The sequence below is a fragment of the Hemitrygon akajei genome, chromosome 26 (genome assembly GCF_048418815.1).
Source record: "Hemitrygon akajei chromosome 26, sHemAka1.3, whole genome shotgun sequence".
Taxonomy (NCBI): Eukaryota; Metazoa; Chordata; class Chondrichthyes; order Myliobatiformes; family Dasyatidae; genus Hemitrygon; species Hemitrygon akajei.
Window position 1 is genome coordinate 36,727,199 of NC_133149.1, and position 20,015 is coordinate 36,747,213.

General features: G+C 41.6%; 1 protein-coding gene across 7 annotated transcripts in view; it reads right to left on the bottom strand.

Annotated features, from left to right (window-relative positions):
* Positions 1-20,015, bottom strand: part of LOC140716884 (nectin-1-like) — a 539,485-nt gene that overhangs the window by 281,198 nt on the left and 238,272 nt on the right. The window contains exon 6 of one of the 7 annotated variants that reach the window (XM_073029906.1): positions 6,241-16,036. The exons of the other annotated variants lie outside the window; for them this stretch is intronic. Coding sequence (XP_072886007.1) covers positions 15,525-16,036 — 512 coding nt within the window. The 3' untranslated portion in view covers positions 6,241-15,524. Of the gene's footprint in view, positions 1-6,240; positions 16,037-20,015 lie in introns of those variants that run through there. 7 annotated transcript variants of the gene reach the window in all.

The following is a 20,015-nucleotide window of genomic DNA, read 5'->3' on the forward strand; positions in this document are numbered from 1 at the left end:
TTGTGGTGCGAAAGTCTCAAAGTTGCAGGACAGTTGTGGTCTGGTACAGGCCAAATCGAGGCGACAGGGCCCAGGCCCAAGAGTGAGGAATGACCCGCTGTTTGGCAAATTTAAGCACTGGGCTAGACTGGAAAGGTCAGGTATGAGCCAAATCAAGCTGGTGGACCCCAGGCCCAAGAGTGTATTGAAGCGTCAGGGCCCAGGTCTGAGAACAAAGAATGACCCGAGCTTTGACAGATTTAAGTGCCGAGCCAGATTGAAAAGGTTGGGTACAAGCCATATCATATCGAGATGGCGAGGCTCGGCAATGTATCAAAGCTGCACAGCCTGGGTCCGAGAGTGAGGAACAACCCAAGGTTTGGTCAATATAATCGCCAGACCAGATTGAAAAGGACAGGGCATTGGGGCCTGAGGCTAGGGATAGCCCAGTCTGGCGAGGTTTACTGTGACTGTGGTATGCAACTAACAGGCTCCTGGATCGGCAGTGATGGCTTCCTGGCCGTGGACTCACTTTTGTGAACTTCAGTTCTGAATGTTATTTGCTTACTTTTATCATTTGTATGATTTGTTTTATTTTCTACACATTGGGTGCTTGACAGTCTTTTTTTTAATGGGTTCTATTGGGTTTTTTTGTTTTGCGTCTGTCTGTAAGGAGACGAATCTCAAGGTTGTAATTAGTATAAAAGTACCGTACTTTGAACTTAGGAAAACCACTTTGCTAATCAAAGAGCTGACTGGACTCATCTATGGAATGCCTCTTAAGAGTAAAGCAACTGGGAGAAGGCAAATATCCTTGTTTTGTTGGCTGGAAGCTGCAAGTCGTTGACTACACACAGGCCGTGGACCGAAACGAATTCCATCCTGTCTCCGTCCCGTAAGCCTGCAGCAGCTTTGTGCTCAAGCACAGTTTGCTCTTCATCAGTGCAGAATTGTGTGGTGGGAATACAATCATGTGACATGCAACATTTTTGCATATTTGAAAGTGAAACGATTTCAAAGATTAGATTAAGCTTTATTTGTCATTGAAACATCCAGTGAAAAGTGAAGGCAAGTCCATGAGAATGGACAGAGTTCATGTTGCTGTTTCTGTAGCATTAGCCAAACATGCATTCCACAATAGCTGGAAGTACCCTCCCCTGGCAGTGGGTATCCAGGATTTAAATCCCTTAGCTACCAGAGAGGCAGCCAAATAGGAACATTGACAGAGCATTTTCTTCTCTGCTGATCGACCTTGACTGACGGATGTTCAAAGTAGTCTGCAAAGGCTGATAACATCTAAAAAGGTAATTCCAGGACAAGTTATATCTTTTTTTACACTTTTGATGCAATTTGACAGCAGTGTGGGGAAATCCTATGCTATTCTGGCTAAATCTTCCAGGTGCACACCTGAGGTTGGATATGGAATGGAACTCCCACTGCAGTGCCTCCCAGTGGAAGTTAAATGTGGAAGATGGTGGACTGGAGATGATCTGTCCTCAGATTGGAGGAGTGTGTGAGAGAGTGAGAGTGAGAGAGAGAGAGAGTGAGAGAGTGAGAGAGTGAGAGAGAGAGAGAGAGGAGAAAGGGGCTTGTTTTGCTTGTCTATCCATTCCCTCCCCATTAATCTCCCTCCCGGCACTCATGCCTGCAAGCAGCCTTAAGTGTTATCCCTGCCCATGCACCTCCTCCCTCACCTCCATTCAGGGCCCCAAACAGTTTTCCCTGTGAGGCGACACTTCACCTGCAAATCTGCTGGAGTCATGTATTGTGTCCAGTGACCCCAATGTGCTTTCCTCGACATTGGTGAGACCTGCCGTAAATTGGGTGACCACTTCGTCGAGCACCTCCGCACCATCTGCCTCAAGCAGGATTTTCCTGTGGCCAAGCATTTTAATTCTGATTCTGAATCCAACGTGTCGATCCATAGACTCCTCTGGTGCCAAGAGGAGGCCACACTCAGGATGGAGGAGCACCACCTTATATTCCATCTGAGTACCCTCCAATCTGATGGCATGGATATCAATTTCTCCTTCCAGGAAACAAATTCTACCCCCCCCCCCTTCCTTTTATTTCTTCTCACCTGCCTTACTTTACCCTGGGTCCATTCCTTCTTCCCTTTCTCCTATGGTCCACTTTCCTCTTTATCAGATTCTTTCTTCTCTAGACCTTTACCTTCCCCACCCATCTAGCTTTACCTGTCACCTTCCAGCTAGCCTCTTACCCCTTCCTCCCCCCCACCACCTTTTTATTCTGGCAACTTCCCCCTTCCTTCTCAGTCCTGAAGAAGGGTCTCAGCCCGAAGCATCAACTGCTTATTCTTTTCCATAGATGCTGAGTTCCTCCAGCACTTTGTGTGAGTTGCTTTGGATTTCCAGCATCTGCATGTTTGCTTTTTTGTTGTTGTTTCGTTTAGTTCTGTTGCTGTTGTTGTGTTCTGCTGAACATTGTGGATGTGCTATATTGCCACCAGAATGTGTGGAAACACTTGCGGGCTGCCCCTAGCACATCCTTTGGTTGTGTTGGCTCTTTAATGCAAATAATGCATTTCACTGTATGTTTCAATGTACATGTGATAAATAAATCTGAATCTGGCACAGAATAAGGCAGTCTCTGCACTGTTGTAGTAAAGATATTATCATTACATTCCCTGTCGTATGACATAGGCGATCATTGTCTGTGACCATGATTGTTCTTGGCAAATTCTACAGAAGTGGCTTGCCAGTGCCTTCTTTCTGGGCAAAATAGAGAGTAAAGTTGCTTTTGCAAAGTCTTACCAAACAATCCCTGCAAATGTTTCCTCTAATTCCCTCTCTACATTCTTAGCAAGCACCCAGACAAGGTTAAACATGGAGGAAGATTTCCCCTGCAGTGTCCCATCAAATATACCCAGTGATGGAGATATAGAATAACATTCCTTTGTATTGTCCCATCAATATAATTAACCTCCAATGAACTCATTACTTCTGCAATGTGTTACTTCTATTCCTGATGGAAGCTTTGTAAAATCTGAGACAGCTCATTACTGTGATTATCTGGATGTTGTCAAGTTGGCTGATGTGGCCTGAAAGTATTTGACGTATAACATGTATGGGTGATAGAGAAGAACAGCAGCATCACGCTTCACTGGAAATCAGGAGTGACAGGTGACAGGTCAGTGTCTCAAATCTTACCACACAGAGACGGCACATTGCTCAAAAGTTCAAATGGACGATCATTCCAAAATTCACCAAGTACCGAGATATTTGTGTTCACTGAAGTTTGTTAGCTCAAGACGAGTGTCTTAAGTATTGTGAAGTTGATCTTCCATAAACCACAATGTGAAATTTTCTTTGCCCTGCATTCAATCAATGGTACTTGAAAAATTCTAGAACATATCTTAAACAACAGAGGCATCGTCAGTCCTTAACAACAATAGTATTTATATAAAGCATATCTAGGGGTATAAATGGAATTGATAGTCACAATTCGGAATGTGCCATGCCAGTACGATTTAACGTAGCATTAAGATAGATTAGTAGCATCGCCCTGTACTCAAGAGTCCAGATATTTCATTACTCCTGTCCTTCCTGGTGATCTAAATCTTCACATCCATCTACTATTCCGCGCAGAAGTTCCATATACTGTAGCAATAACTTGCCAGTCCTATAGATCACTGCTTTCAGTTCGGGGTTAGACCATGCTTCACAAAGCCCCTTTACATGCATCTAGTAGCTTTAGATACACAGCAAGGAAGTTATATTGGAAAATAAAAGTTTCATACTTTTATTTATTAAATTTCCAAAATTAAATATGTGCCTGAATGGAAATCGGAATACTAGGAAAGAGCAATGGAATTCTTTCTCTGTTCAGTTTTGGGATCTGGGCCTTACTGGCAAGCCAGCATCTCTAACTGCCTTTAAGACAGAGCAATGGTTGACCGCTATCTGGCGAAGGTACTCCGACAGTGCAATGGGAAAGGTAGGCTCAGCTCCACAAAGGAATAACACTGTTTTCCTTGTGTTACGTACCCGTGACACGTGACAGTGGTACCCTTGTCACGTGACTGGGGTTGAAGTTATACTGGACATGAGGTAATGGTGGAGTGATGTCATTTTCCCGCCAGTAGAGGTCATGTGACAGGTTTTTTCTACAGGGTATAAAAGGAAGACCCACCCTGTCAGGTGGGGCAGTTCGTGGCTGGATTTGCCAAGATGACTTCATGTTACTGTGTGATTTAATGTGATGACGCAGTTTAGTTAAAAATGAAGTTTTATATAATGCCTAAAGTTTAAAAGGTCAGAGCCAACGGTTTCTTTGCTAATGGAGAGTGAAGTTTGGAAGACAAATCGAGAAGAATCGATTTTCGACGATGGATTGACTTCGACCTTGTGTGATCCTCATTCGGAAGGATTTCGTTTACTATTCTCACGATAGTCTCCGCTGGAAAAAGCGGGAGATTGAGAATATTGTGGAAGGAAGGTCAGTCACTTTAAGCTGTTATATTTAATAAAATTCGACGTGGGAGTTCGACGCTGGGAATCGAAGGACATCGACATGGAAGAGAATTTACATCGCTTTAAAAAGTCTCTCCTTTTAAAAGTACCGTGAGCTTTTGAACTGTCGGCATATCGTTTTAAAATACTGTTTTCTTTCGGCATATCTTGTTAAAGAACTGAGTTCTTTTCAATACCGCTTTAAAGACTGTTTGGGACTGCAACGCTATTAAGGACTGTTTGAGCAGCTGAGCTCGGATCATTGTTTGGGTTTGTTTACTTTTGAAGGGGGTTTGTTATCAGTGTTTAATAAACATGTTATTCGTTATAAAACCCCTTGCCTAACTCATCTATATTATTGTTGCCCGAATACGTAACACTTGCCTTCCTAAGAAGTCACAATTTGGGAGATATCATTTAAATAAAGTTGTCATGTTGCGTCTTGATGGTATAAATTGCAACCATGGTAGAGGGAATGTTGTAGTTGAGCAGAGAACTTTGCTCTCATTACAAGACTGCAGGCAGCCAAGAGAAGCTATGTTTGGAAACAAAACCATGCTGGAGACAGATTCATTCCCCCATTCCCAAAGTCAGAGCATTCGACATTGTTTATCCCTTTTTTTATTACCTTGATGTACTTAATGATCTGTTTGGGTGGCATGCCAAACTTTTCCACTGCATCTCAGCACTTGACAATAAATAAACTAATTACCAATTAGCTGTGTTATACCTCTGTCAACCCTGGGACATCCACTTTTACAAGCTCTATAGTCGTGAAGGAAATACTACAGCCAACTGGCTCTCAGCAAACTCCCTGGAAAGGCAAGGAATAAATGTTCAAATACAATAATTCCAGTGATGTGAGGTACAAGTAAATATTGGCCAGGGCACCTGGAAGAACCAATGCTCTTTGTAGGGTGCACAGAAATTTAAAAATCTACTTGAGGGTGTTATGTTTGTTCTTCTGACACCATGTTTGTTCTTGATAAAGTCAAACTTAGCATGGACAAAACCCACACATCTTTATTCACAGCACTCCAACAATGGCTTCAGCTCGACACAAGCGCACACAACCTGTTCACCATCGTCACTTCTGGTTCCGGGTGAACCGCCTGCATTGCATTCTGGGAATGGAAGTTCTTTATTATGTACACACATAATAACACAGAGGGCAGGTGGGAATTCTGCTTAAACAGCACCTCAGCTATGCAACACTATCTTAGAGCTACACTCTCATGTTACAGAGCAGGGTCCAAGTGTGTGTTCCAATTGCAATTTTCTGTAATGTAAGGCCGTGTAATCTGCACATAAAGAAACTGGAGCTGAAAAAATCATATTTACTTCATTGGCCCGAAACATTGACTCTTTATTTCTTTCCATAGATGCTACCTGACCTACTGAAGTTCCTCCAGCATTTTGTGTGTTATATTTACTTCAGTCCAGATGAAGTGTCTCAACCCAAATTGTCAATTGTCCATTTTCCTCCACAGATGACCTGCTGAGTACCTCCAGCACCTTTGTGATTTTACTATATTTGTTTACTTCTCCCCACAAATTCTGAGAGCAATTTTTCAATCTGTGTCTCAAATTTCTGTGAGATGAATGGCAATAATGCATGTAGTAGCGCTGTACGGGGAATGCCGGCCTCAGTTTAGCACGAAGACCGCTGAAAGAAAGATGAAAGTAAACGCCCACTGCCTGGACAAGTTCTCTTTGTAATGGGAACAAAGGGGAAGAACCCACGTATGACACTGGATCCCAGTAAAATGAAAACAGCAGGTCAAATAAGTTCTCATTTGCATCTTTTATTTTAAAAAAAAGTTCCCCCTCCCATGTAAGATTTTAAACATTTTCACACAATTCGGCACATAACAGGTTAGGCAAAATCCACCAACGAACCATCTGCAACCAGAGAATCCATATAAAGAGAACCAACAGGAAAGAAAGCAGCCAATAAAACAGATTGCATCAGCAACATTGTACAAAATAGTTACACAATACATTTTACAAAATGGTTTTTATTTGCACAATAGTTAACAAGATTCAATGGACACAGTAAATGCAGCACCAAACTCAAAACAAAAATACTTTACTCAACTTGGTGCTCAAAACAACCTGCTATGGTTACCTTATCTTGCCCCATTGTAAATTAATTTGTCATGAGGAATTAGGAATGTCATGCTAGTGCACAATGGCAGAGTATGATGGGTTGAGAACAGTGTAACTGGAATGGAAGAGAGAGCATGATAATCTTCCAATTCCCACATCTGAGTTCACACACCCAAAAAATTAACAAAAATAAGTGTCCACTCCTCCAAACCTAAAATCCAGGAATTGAAATAAAGGTCCACAACTCTCAAAGCCTAGCTAGCAATACTGCAGGCAGGAACCAGGCCAAATCCAGCCAGGACTGGAACCAGGTCAAGCTAAGACAGGGATGGGATACCATCGATTTGTTGTGCCATTGAAAGATTTCCCATAGTAGATTAATATTCTTTACAGGATACAAATAAGACAATTAAAAAAGGAGTAACTTGGACAGTCCTAAGAAACTGTTCAGTGCTTGAATATCAATTTTATTTTATCAGAAGAATGTGCTTGTCCGTCAGGTTTTACTGTGTAAGGATTAGTGACAATTCCTCCAAAGAGCCACATAGAATTTTAAGTACTATTTACGAACTCTACTTCAGCCTTTTCTTTTTGTTGATTGACAATTCTGCAAGCTTTCCAAGGACATTTACAGATAGACCTCTCCCGCCCCCATACACAGACTGCCTTCTTTTTCTTTCTAAGTAGTAAATCTGTACAGATGGTTCTGGTCAGAGAACGCTGTTCCTTTTCATGAGAAGCTGCAAATGTGTAGGTTTGCAACGGTGAATTATTCTGTTCCAAAACTCTACTCCTGCAGTTGACAACTAATTCTCTTATTTTGTGTACCCAATAACTTCCCTTGTTTGAAAATCAGAAAAAACTGCAAAGGTTGGAAATCTGAAATAGATTCCTCCACCCCACCCCTCAAGATTTGGGAGCTTACAACTAGAGGGCACAGGTTTAAGGTGAGGTGGTGGGAAATTACAGGGGATCTGACAGGCAAGTTTTTCCATGAAGAAGGTGGTTTGCATATGGAACTGAGAGCTCAAAGGTGGGAACAAATACAACATTTAAAAAACATTTGAATAGATACGTGGATATGAAAGGTTCAAACATGGCCAAATAGAAGCAAATGAAACTTAGTCAGCATGGACAAGTTGGGGCAAAGGGCTTGTTTTCCATCCTGTGTAACTGATACAACAGGAAACTCCAGAAACACACAAGTCTAGCAGCAACAGTGGAAACACCAACAGTATTTCTCAGACAAAATGCTGGAGTAACTCAGCAAGTCAGGCAGCATCTATGAAGGGAAATAAACAGTCGACATTTTGGACTGAGATCCTTCTTGTTTCTTGGCTCAAAACGTCAACTGTTTACTCCCCTTCTTAGATGCTGCCTGACGTGCTAAGTTTTTGTGTGTTGCTCAAGATTTCCAGCAACTGGAGAATCTCGTGATAACAGCTAGTGTTTCTGGTCCAAGACTCTTTTTACAGATGAAATCCGACTGCTGAGTGTTTGCAGCATTTTCTGTTTTATTTTCCTTCCCTTCTAAATACTTAAAAACTTCAGATATTTGACCATAAGACCATAGGATATAGGAAAAGAATTAGGCCATTTAGCCCATTGAGCCTTCTCCGCCATTCCATCATGGCTGATTTATTATCTTTCTCAACCCCATTCTCTTGACTTCTCCCTGTAACCTTTGACACCCTTACTAATCAAGAACTCATCAACCTCTGCTTTAAATATATCCATTGACTTGGCCTCCACAGCCATCTGTGGCAAGGAATTCCACAGATTCATCAGCCTCCAGCTGAAGAAATTTCTTCTCAGCTTTACTCTAAAGGGACGTGCTGACTTTTAGACTGCTCTCTGGTCTAGACTCCCCTACTATAGGAAACATCTTCTCCATGTCCATTTGATTTAGCAATAACTAATTAATTTCCCTCCAAAGACCATCAAATTTGATTGTAACACAAGTCATTTTGATTTGCTTCCCAAACCCGAGTGGACCTCACTGACACAAAACTCAGGAGGACAATACAGGCCCTGTCCTGCCAGTCAGTTCATCGCCTCAGTTCCTTTCTTCTCTCTTTTCCCCATATCACTCTTTTGAAAGATCTAATTACTTACTAGATGATTCAGATTTTTTTTAGGGATACTGAAATTCTAGAATTTGTTCTTTGTTTTCTTTTGGCCAGAAAGTGCTTCCTAATTTTATTTCTAAACAGCAAAGCTACAATTAACCACTTTCTCATTCTCAATCCTCTCAGAGAAAAGAGTTTTGTCGTATCGAACCTGTTAATCCGTCCCACATTTCTTTTCAAAACCCCTGATCAGATTAGCACTGAGTCACTGATAAACAAGGCTATTCAAACCACGTTTATAACAACCTGTCCGCATAATGTCACCCACTAATCCCTGGTATCTTTCTGGGGATCTCCGCTGCAAGACATCCTTTCTAAAGTGCAGTGGTGGAAATTTAATGTAGTACTGCAGAGGATCTTTTAAAAAAGGCTCTGTACAAATAGCATATATCCCTTTAGTATTCCAGTCGCTTTGAGATAAGACCAAATATTCAATTAGCCTTTTTTAAAAGTTTCTTGCCCTCATTCCTTGACTTTTAATGAATTACGGACTCCCAAGTCCTTTTGTCCTTCTACAGTCCCTGTTTAACACCTATTTAAAAAGCATCATGATTTAACTTTCTTGGGTTCTAAGTGAATGACCTCAGACTTGTGCATTGAACTCCATACGCCATAATTAAATAAATCACACTCCCACTACACTACCCCACTGGCAAGAATCCAGGAGTACCCAAGAGCTATACTACTTAGTTAAGTTAAGTTCATAGGAAATATTCTTCATTTATGGAAGCTCAAATCTTAGTATTCCCCATTTTGAATCAGTGCTATTCTTTTCACAAACCAATTCACTCACAGGTCTAACAACTGCCATTAAGTCGAGCACTACCCAGTGATGCCCATAGGGAACCTTTCACCTGAGAAAGGCAAAGCTGCAAGCTCTATCAGTTTCCAGGGAGACCAATAGAAGGAGAATAAAAAGCAGCAAATTGCACAAAGGGCATTGAATAGCAAATCAACAATAGCAAGATTCATTAGATATTTGGTCCTTCCACACCCCCCCAGCATTTCTCTCTCAGACAGATGCACGCACACAGTTGGTCCCCACCTCTCTTTCTCTTTTGGTCCCCTGGAAACTGTCTACTAGCTGAAGGATGCACCAAAGAAAAAGTGCTCTTTAAGGAAAGAAAACTGAAAAGTAAATGATATTTAAGGTATCACATTGCAATAAGACAGCAGTGGCATTAAACCCAATGCTTGGGGGTTTGGAAAGCCCAAACTCAGTGATTCTCGACTTATCTACTTAATATCCCTCATCTGGTATTCCACAAGTGCTTCCTGTTTTCCTGATCCATTAAGTAGCTTACCCTAAAAACAGGTTCTACATTTAATAGTCACGTTGCTAACCACCTGATATTTCAACCTCTGACACCAGAACCCTCCCGCGGGCTAGCATGACAGTGTAGTGGTAAGGGTAATGCGTTACAGCGCTAGTGACCAGAGATCAGCAATGGGGGTTCCATTCCCAACGTTGTAAGGAGTTTGTACATTCTTCCCGTGGCTGTGCGGGTTTCCTCTGCGATGCTCCAGTTTCCTTCCACATTCCATAAATGTACGGGTTAGTGTTAGTGAGTTGTGGGCATGCAGTATTGGTGCCGGAAGTGTGGCGACATTTGCGGGCTGCCCCCAACACTTATTTGGACTGTGTTGGTCATTGACACAATATAAAGCATTTCACTGTACGTTTTGAAGTACATGTGACAACCAACAAATCTATTCAGTCAGATCACTACTTCCCTGGCCCTCCAGCCATCCTTTCACTCAAACCCAAGTCTCCAACTGGCTTGTTCTGAGGGTGGGCTCTTAAGAGTTCATTTCACAGTGTTGCGTAGAATCACTTTGTCTGTTTAAGCCCAGAACTCATGTTACAGAGTAACTTTCTCATATTATTAAATTCTTTCATGGCATTAAATCCAAAGAAGAAGTTAGTAAACTAAGAATTTTCTGACCGGTTAGATAGCTTAAAAGAAAATTATTTGGGGAAAAAAAGTCCTCAGAAAATTATTAAAAATTGAGCTGAACTGAAATTATCAAACACTCCAGTAGCTCACTGAGAGGGGAACAATCTCAATCTTATCTCACCATTTCTCCCTCCCATAGGAGCCACCTGACCATATTTCTAACCATTTATCATTTTGGTGTCAGGCTTCAGCTTTGTTTATAAGTTTGAGACAGTTGTAAAATGCCAGTTCACACCATTAAGTTCTAACAGATTGGAGAACGGGGAAGTAAGTGGGGGGACATGACTGCTCCAAGAGCCTGTTTGATGGGTTGAATGACCTCTCTATATTAAAAGGAAATATGGAAAAAAATGCAGAATAAAACACAAATCTGATTAATGGGTTTCTCCAAACTATAAAAATCATCCTAAAATTTATGAAATATATATCAACTACATTTGACTTTTCAGAGACTTGGTTTCAGTGAACTTTAACCACAATGCAGAACATTAGAATGTGGAGTAGGGGTAGGCCATGACTGAAATTCCCTCTCTGTTCCACTTTCCTGCACCATCCCCACACATCATTTCCTTCAGCATCCAGCCTCTACTTTGAAAGAACCACCTCAACTCTCTGAGATAGAGAATCCCAAAGTTTCACCACTCCCAGAGTGCAATAAATCTCAGCCCCAAATGGCCAACCCCTTATTCTGAGATTCTGGTACCTAGATCTCGACTCCTGAGCTGTGGAAAAATGTCTTCCTTGCATCCAGTCTGTGATAAACTTTGACTGATAACACGCTATGATTTTTTTCCCTCTGTCTTGGTCAATTGTGTACTTGAAACAGAGTCCAAGGTTTCACTGATGCAAGACCTGGGAGGCTCTCTAGTCAATGGGTCAACAACTATCACACCCCAGTTTAAATTGATTTAAGTACAGGAGATTTTTAAAAATAAAATTGTTGGCCTTTGTAAACCAAATAATAACTAGCTCACTTGCATTGCAGTGAGAAGCATTGATATGTCCAAATCATGAGTTTCTGTTGAATGTTTTCATAACAGATCAGTTTGCAAATGAGACCAGAAGATACAAGAGCCGAATTAGGCTATTTGGCCCACCAAGCCCATTCTGCAATTCAGTCATGGCTGATTATTTTTAACCTCATTTTCCTACTATCTTCTTGTAATCCTTAGCCCCAATACTAATCAAGAACCTATCAATCTCTGCCATTAAATACCCAATGACTTTGAAAACCACAACTCTCAAGAGCAACTAATGTCATAGATTCACCACCATCTGACTGAAGAAATTCCTCTTCATCTCAGTTTTAAAGGACATCCCTTTATGCTGAGGCTGTGCCCTCAGATCCCAGACTCTCTCCTAATGGAAACATTCTCTCTAGATCCACTCTATCCAAGTCTTTCAGTATCCGGAAAGACTTGAGATTCCCCCCAAAACCCACATCCTTCTGAACTCCATCAAGTACAGGCCCAGAGATAAAACATTTCTTAGATGTTAATCTTTTCATTCCTGTGGTCATTATGTGAACTTCCCAAGGACCCTCTCTAGGGACAGCACGTACTTCCATAGATACAGGGCCCAAAATTGCTCATGGCATTCTAAATGTGATTGTAAAGCTGCGGCAGTCCATCCTTGCTTTTATATTCTGGTCCTGAATACGTAGCTCTAGAAGGAAAAAGCTTTCTGGAAAAAACTTTTCTCTCTTGAATCCTCTGACATCGTTTCAACCTTGACTAAAATCTAGCCTGGGATGGCCAGTGAACAGTCACTTAACCAGGTTTTATGAATGCACCTTAATTACGGTTAAGCTTTGCAACATTTCAGTTGGCACTACACCATGCTGAGAAATACATTATGCTGGAAAGAGGGAGCATTAAGCACATATCCAAATTATTCTCCCTCAGGGTAGGTTTTGCATTGGGTAAGGCCAGGATGAGTCAGGAATTGATGGACATGCAACAAGTTGATGTAATATTTATATATAAAAAAACAAGTCAAATACTGCCGACACAGACTAAATTTTGACATCCAGTGAGCCATCTATAAATCAACTCTCATGTGCCTCTTACGTATCAAGTTACGTGACACAGAGCGTAACACAGTCCCTCACACCACTGATTCTAGCCATAGTGAATGTGCTCACAGGATTATCTCACCCTGCTTAGTTTTACAACTTTTACAGTTTTTAGGGTCCTAAGGCCAGGTAGAACTAGCTTAGATCCAGCAGGAACAAGGGAGATTCTGCAGATGCTGGAAATCCAGAGCAACACACATAAAACGATGGAGGAACTCAGCAGGTCAGGCAGCAGCTATGGCAATGAAACCAGTCAACATTTCAGACTGAAATGTCGACTCTATTCCTCTCCATAGATGCAGTCTGATCTGCTGAATTCCTCCAGCATTTTGTGTAGATTAACAGGAGTCACATAGGTGAAGGGTGGCTGGTTTAACTTCCATAAACTACCATGGATGTGTGCTATTTTTTGCATTAATGTCTCATTTTGCACACAGCTCTTTTTCTCTTCACCGAATTGTATAATTTCTGTATAATTTAGAATCTGTGTGTTGTCTGAACCCAAGTGCCTGTGATGCTGCTGCAAGCTTTTCCATTGTTCCTGTACTTCACACTTGTGCACATGACAATAAACTCAACTTGGCTCCTTAATATAACATGACTGATGAAGCAGTCACGATTTCATATCCATCCATTAGCTTCATGTACATTTACTGATGCCAAACTTTTGTGGGAGATGTTTTCAACTGCCACCATTCTCTGGATCATTAGACTCAATGACAAGGTCACTTCAGCACTGAGTTCACAGTTGTGAGAAGGGTAAGTGATCAAATTGTCAAAGCTCAGCTCATTATATATCTGTGGTGTACCTCCAGCCTTTTCAATTTTTATGGCAATATACTCTCAAGGATTGATAGCAATGTTGTACAACCCTCCCACTCACTCTGTCACGCTCCCCCCTCACAACTTGGCAGATCCTTGCACTGTCCCTTCTCTGTACCACTTTCTCTTTCAACCGCCTTTGTTCCATGCATTCCTGTTTACGGAAAGCTTAAGGCCAGGTCTGAATCTATTGGTGGAGGCATGCTCTTCATGCCAGAGCAGTACAATGTAACAATTATTACTTACTGATAACATTTCTGCCATCGTGCTTTTGTAGGCGTTCTTCAACAAAATTAACACTTAATGCATTGGCAATTTTGGAACAAAGAGAGTGGTGTTCCTGCCTGATAGCATCTGATAAATTGTGATGTTTGTTGCTCTGCACAATGCCCGTGTGTTAATACTGTGGGAGGTGCTACGCTGTGCTTACAGCACAGCCCTGCTGCCCACAACAGTGACAGACTGCCCTTTTAAATTGGAAAACAATTGTAAAGAGGTTAAAGCTGGAAGGTCTTAAATTATCAGTCGGTGAGCAGGCTTGCTTAGCATCTACCATGCTAGAGTAGGCACATCTAGCAGCTGAAGGCACACAATTCTTTCTTGATACTTGTACATTAAATTCCCAACAGTCTGTCTCAGGGACATTACCATAGAACTGACAATAAACCACGCAAGGGTCTTCTTCATTCTGGCTCCAATGGGAACATGCTGACTCACTCTCCCTCTCTCTGCCCTCCTGATTGTTCTCAGCAGGTTTACTTCAGACATTCAGCACCGGCCGGTTTGCTCTGACTTGGTCTAATTAAAGATTGCAAGCCCCTTGCATCGCACTGCTGTACTCCGCTAACATCTTTCAGGATTAAATGATCAGGGACCAGGGAGAAGTAAATTTGCCCAATAAATTTGTCCTCTATGCCTTGTGCTTAAATTCAGACTAAACGATGGACAAGTTGAAATAATACAATAAAGCTAACATGATATTAAATGTTTGAAATATACATTATTGTACACACCTGACCTTAAACAAAATGCAGAACATCAAACATTTTGTTAAAGAGAATTCTGAAACATGCACTGATTAGACTCAACAATTGAACCTCGATCGTTTAACGCTGTAGAGGTTTGCTAAGATTTGTGAAAGGAAGTGATTCCTCACACCTTGGTAACTCCACAACAGGACACAATTTTGAGACTTAATGTAATACAAAGTCACATGCAGGAATGTTGTATGCTACAATCAGGACTCCATTCAGGAGGGGAATGAAATTCATTTTCTTGCAGGCAAAATCTTTTTACCTCAAAGCATTAAAAAAATTAACAAGACTGTGACCCCTAAAAATTTACAAGTCACTTAAGGTGCCTAACAGGACTTTGTGGAGTTAGAGCTATGTGCGACTTAAAGGAATTTGGTCTTTAGAGACTGTCATCATCTTATGGATGATCTAGATACAGATTCAGCTAAGGGCTGGAGAGAAAGTGAGCAGCTAATTCCCCCCTCACCCTCTACAATTAATGGAATTTTAGAAGTTGCGATTACATGTCTTCACCAACCAGTTGCTTACAAGCAAATCTAACCACTCACTAGCACATGCCAGTAAGTTATTAGCCACCGCCCATCCTAATTAGTGGTTATAAATTAATGACTTAATGACAGTTAAGGTAACACAGCCACAGATGTGCTGGCAGCCTGATCGAGTTCCAGTGTTTAGCATAAGTTACCTGATGCCTGTGCAGTATAGTGATGAGACATCAGCTTTTTTCAGCAAGTCCAGTGAGGCACTCCTCGTTAGTGCTGTACAGAAAAGTTTTTTTTTGTAATATTTATGAAATCATTGTCTTTAGAATTTTTTTGAATGAAATGTAAAAAATAAACCATAATGTAATCACTAAGACCTTAGCTGATGCAGAGTTCTTTATAGCAAACCACCTGGGTCTGAATCAGGACACTTTGATTTTGCCCTGTACCACAAGGGGTCTGGCACTACACATACCACTCTTTCTTTGAAATTATGGAGCCATCGTTCTGTGAGACCATGTCTTCTGTCATATCCGGCGGATACTGGAAGCTCAGGGTCTGGTCATCAAACTCCTCCTGTGTGTCGCTCTCATCCACAGTAAAGTAAGGGCGCTTGGAGTCTGCGTCAAAGTCTGCACCGTCTCGGATAACTTTCCTTTCGTTTTCGTAACTTACATTCATAGAAGACAGTTTTTTATCCTCATCAGATTCCTCCTGGTAAGGGACCTGTTGTGGGCCAGGAGGCATGATGCCAGCCTTGCCGTATCCATTGCCAAACACGTGCTTCTTGGTGTTGTAGTCCCCCTTGAAGGTTTGCTGCCTCTTGCGCAGGACGATGAAGACTATGACAGCGGCTAACACGACGAGCACCGCAGCTCCCACAATTGCTCCAATCATCAAAGTGTTGCCTCCACTCTTGCTGCCGTCCAGACTCTGGTTCACACTCGGGTTGTCGGATGGTAGGATTTGAGGGGATTCTGGGTAGGAAAAGACAGATGGAAGGGACAACGTCAGTCCCGTGTTTTGAAAGATGTGGGTGACAAAGGAAGAGGGAAGGGGAGACAGAAGGAAGGGAGAAAGATGACTGAAATTAATAGTCTATATCTATGCTGGTCTCCTGACATCATTAAAGTTATTATTGCACTTGTTCCAGCACTGCCAACACAACTCAACCCACTATCGGCGCACCTTCATTGCACAGGGAAAGTGCGGCCAATGCAGAATATCTGGAATCTAAATGCAAACTTTTTTTTGAAATACTTAAGTCGTTTTGGTGATGTTGAGGCAAAATATGTCTCTCTCCAATGACGTTACCTGAGAGTTTCCAGCAGGATATTCCCTTTCTATTTGTAAAGCATTCATCATTCTTTATTAATGTTTGCTATGATTATAGCCCCAGTCCTAAAACGGGCAGTATCTTTCACCAACCCCCCAATGGAGCCACGTAGTTAGTCTCTCTCTCTCATATACACACACGTGCACACACTTACAGCTACTAATCACCAAAATAAAGTCAGTCATCCTTAAAGGAACTTATGCCCCTATCCAAAGAAAAACCCTGATTTAATACCATTGCTACTGGTTGTGACCTGATTTTACAGATATGCTAAAGAGAAACACAGTTCATTGCCAATAAAACTAGTGTAAATTGCCATTTAACAATAATTATTACTAAATCAAAGAACTATATTTTACTTGCATCGACTGGTGCTCTCAACATGTTAAGAGCCCCAATGTTGGAAGTTACAGCTTCTCAGTGATGGAGCGCGCGCGCACACACACACACCACTGATACATTCGCCTACACACACACACACGAACTCCTATGCATCACAGAAATCACACTCACATATAAATACACATACACATACACACGCAGACACTACAACATACAGACAACAGGACCCCATAAGCATTAGCAATTCCAAAAGCTGCAGTCTGAAGTACTTGAAAAGGAAAATCAGTAATAAAATGCACTAAGCAAGCCAAGAGGAAAGCTTTACTCATTTACCATGGAAAAGAGATTTCTGTTGAAGGGAACATAAAAGAATTGAAAACAGATCTTGAGTTTTTAAAAAAACCAATGGAATTATAAAGGCAAAATCAGGTTAGAAAATCATCCTTGCTTGTCTAAGAGGGTTAGAATGCTTCAGGCATTGCCAAGACTCTCATTCAACCTGTGCCACTAATGCTAATTGCTGAAAGATGGATAATATTTTCTATTGCAGACTCTGAACTTTGGGCAGTACAGGCTCAAGGGGGCCAAATGACTGTCTTTTTTCTATATTGTAAAACAGTGTGATATAACTTCCCTCCTGAGCCCCTCGACTGCTGCCCTGATTAGTACTTAGCATCTAAATTTATAAGTCCTATTTAAAGACTGCCTGACTGCAGGCTTAGCTACAGAAGAGACTTTTCTGCCCCCAGTCTCACTCATTATCATGACGTACACCTTCATATTGCAACGCTGCACCAAACACAGCTGAAATACTGTCAGTCACAGAACTACTTTGCACACCTCAGTTTTTCTACTTGGAGCTGCTCTCAAACTATCACACTGTCTCTCCCCCCCCCCCGCCCCCCCCAGAAGCCTATTCTTAAGCCCAACTTGCTTCAAAACATGGATGTAAAGAACATTTTAAATTATAACCAACATACATTTTCAAATCTGTTTAGTCAGCCCCATCTACTGTACCACACTCCACACCCATTGAGGCTCTTTCATTGTGTGATTTTCTCCCCGTACTTTCTTACATACAAGTATAGAGTAAACAACCTTGAATCAAAGCTGATTTTTGGAGAACACCTACTCCCCCACATCTATCTGTGTAACCTACTTCCTCGCCACATGTCCATCAACTACACCCCTCCCAAACCCCTTCACTCAACCAGCCAATCAGTGTCAAAGGTTGCAGGGAGAAGGCAACAGAATAGAGATGAGGGGAATAATAAATTGGTCATGATAGAATGGCAAAGCACACTCGATGAGCTGAATGGCCTGATTCTGCTCCTATATTTTATGGTCAACCAGCATATGTTTCAAGGAGCATCCTAGGAAGAGGAGAGAAATGGGAGGGTGAATTGTTGGAAGAACTGTCAGTGGACCATGGGCAATGTTTGGATTCCAATGTTTGTATATTATGGTCAGGCTGAGCATCAGGAACCTATCTATATTGATCCTAGCACCCGGCTTCAGTGATTCAAAGACACATTCAGATACTTCTTAAATGTTGTGAGAGTGCCTACCTTCTCTACCCCTCTGGTAGCACGTTCCAGATTCAAATGTTTGCAATGAAATCCGTTTGCCTCAGCTTAAAAATGGAGCAATGCTTTATTTTGCTAGACAAGTGCTTTTTTTTTTAAAGATAATCACTAGAAGACGCTGTTGGATTTTCTAACAGATCTGACCTGCGGGTTAATTCTGACAAGACAGTTTCTCTTGATGATGAATAAAACTGCTTTCTTTTACTGCATGATCTGACTACAAATTACAATTACATATCGCTTTAACATGATAAAAGATTCTCTAGCCCTTTACAGAACAGTTGTCCACCAAGATGTGACAGCCAGTCATAGGAATGACATTAAATCAAATGACGGGCAGTTAGATCAAAAGGGGCAGGTTTCAAGCAGTGTCTTGGGTCAGAGGGAATACTGGAGATTAGGACCTTGCTGTCAACGGCTGACTGAATGACTGGGGTGGCAAGGCAGCGTAACCCTTTACAGCGCCAGCAATTGGGGTTCAATTCTGTGTAAGGAATTTGTAAGTTCTTCCCGTGGCTATATGGGTTTCCTCTGAGTGGTTCCATTTACTTCCACATTCCAAAGACGCAAATTGTGGGCAAGCTATGTTGGCGCCAGAAGCATGAAACACTTTCATGCTGCCCCCAGCACATCCTCGCAGTGTTGGTTGTCAAGGAAACACAGCATTTCAACTGTATATTTCAATGTAAACATGACAAATAGCCCAATCTAACCTTCAGATTAAAATCAGGAAGCTCATGAGGCCAGAGACGGTGGAACGGATTGAGGTTTTGGGATTAGAGTTTACAATGCTAGGGAAGACAAAACTTGGAGCCTTCCAAGAAAAAATTATAATGATCCAAAAATCCGGGCCTTGCAGATGTGTTCTAGTTCTGGTCACTCTATTTAGTTCCTACTTTTGGGCCATTTTTGAGTCGGGGCAGCCTGCAGACAATGAACACTGAGCTGAAATATACTGAAATATGCCTTTTGGTTTTGTGTCTTCATATTCTGTGTTTTCACTCTTTTTTTTGTTGCCATTTGCATGATTTTTTTGCGTGGGGGGTGGAGTTTGATGTTTGTTTCTTTTCTTTGAGCGGGTTGGTTTCATGGCTCTTCTTGCTCCTTGACTGCCTGCGGGAAGACGAATCTCAGGGTTGTACACTGCATACATACTTTGATAATAAATGTACTTTGAAACTTTTGAGTTGGTGAGAATCAGCAAGCACTGAGGTTGATATATTTATAACTGAGACACTCACTTATGCCTGTTAATAGTAACTATTCCTAGCTCTGTGACCTTCCTCCGGCTGCAACATATCACATAGGTCCTAACCTGCATTGTCCCGTTCACCCACTGCTCTTGCACTTAATGGTTACTAGCTAATGGAACTTGCTGCTAGTTCATGAAGCTCACACTTCATTTGAAATCCCTCCAGTGGTTCACGGCTCCCCATCACTACAATCTTCTCTAACTCTCTAACTTGAATACCTGTGCTCTGATAATGCAGGCTCGTCATTCCAGAATTTTAATGATCATGGAATCACACAGAATCCAAACAGAACCCCTAGCTTGCTAAGTGCACACTGACCCTCAAACATCCATTTACCTTAATCCCATATTATTCTTCACAAATTTCCATTAATTTTACCCCCTCCTCCATACTAGAATCAGCCACTCCCCTACACCCTAGGGGCAATTTACAGCGTCTA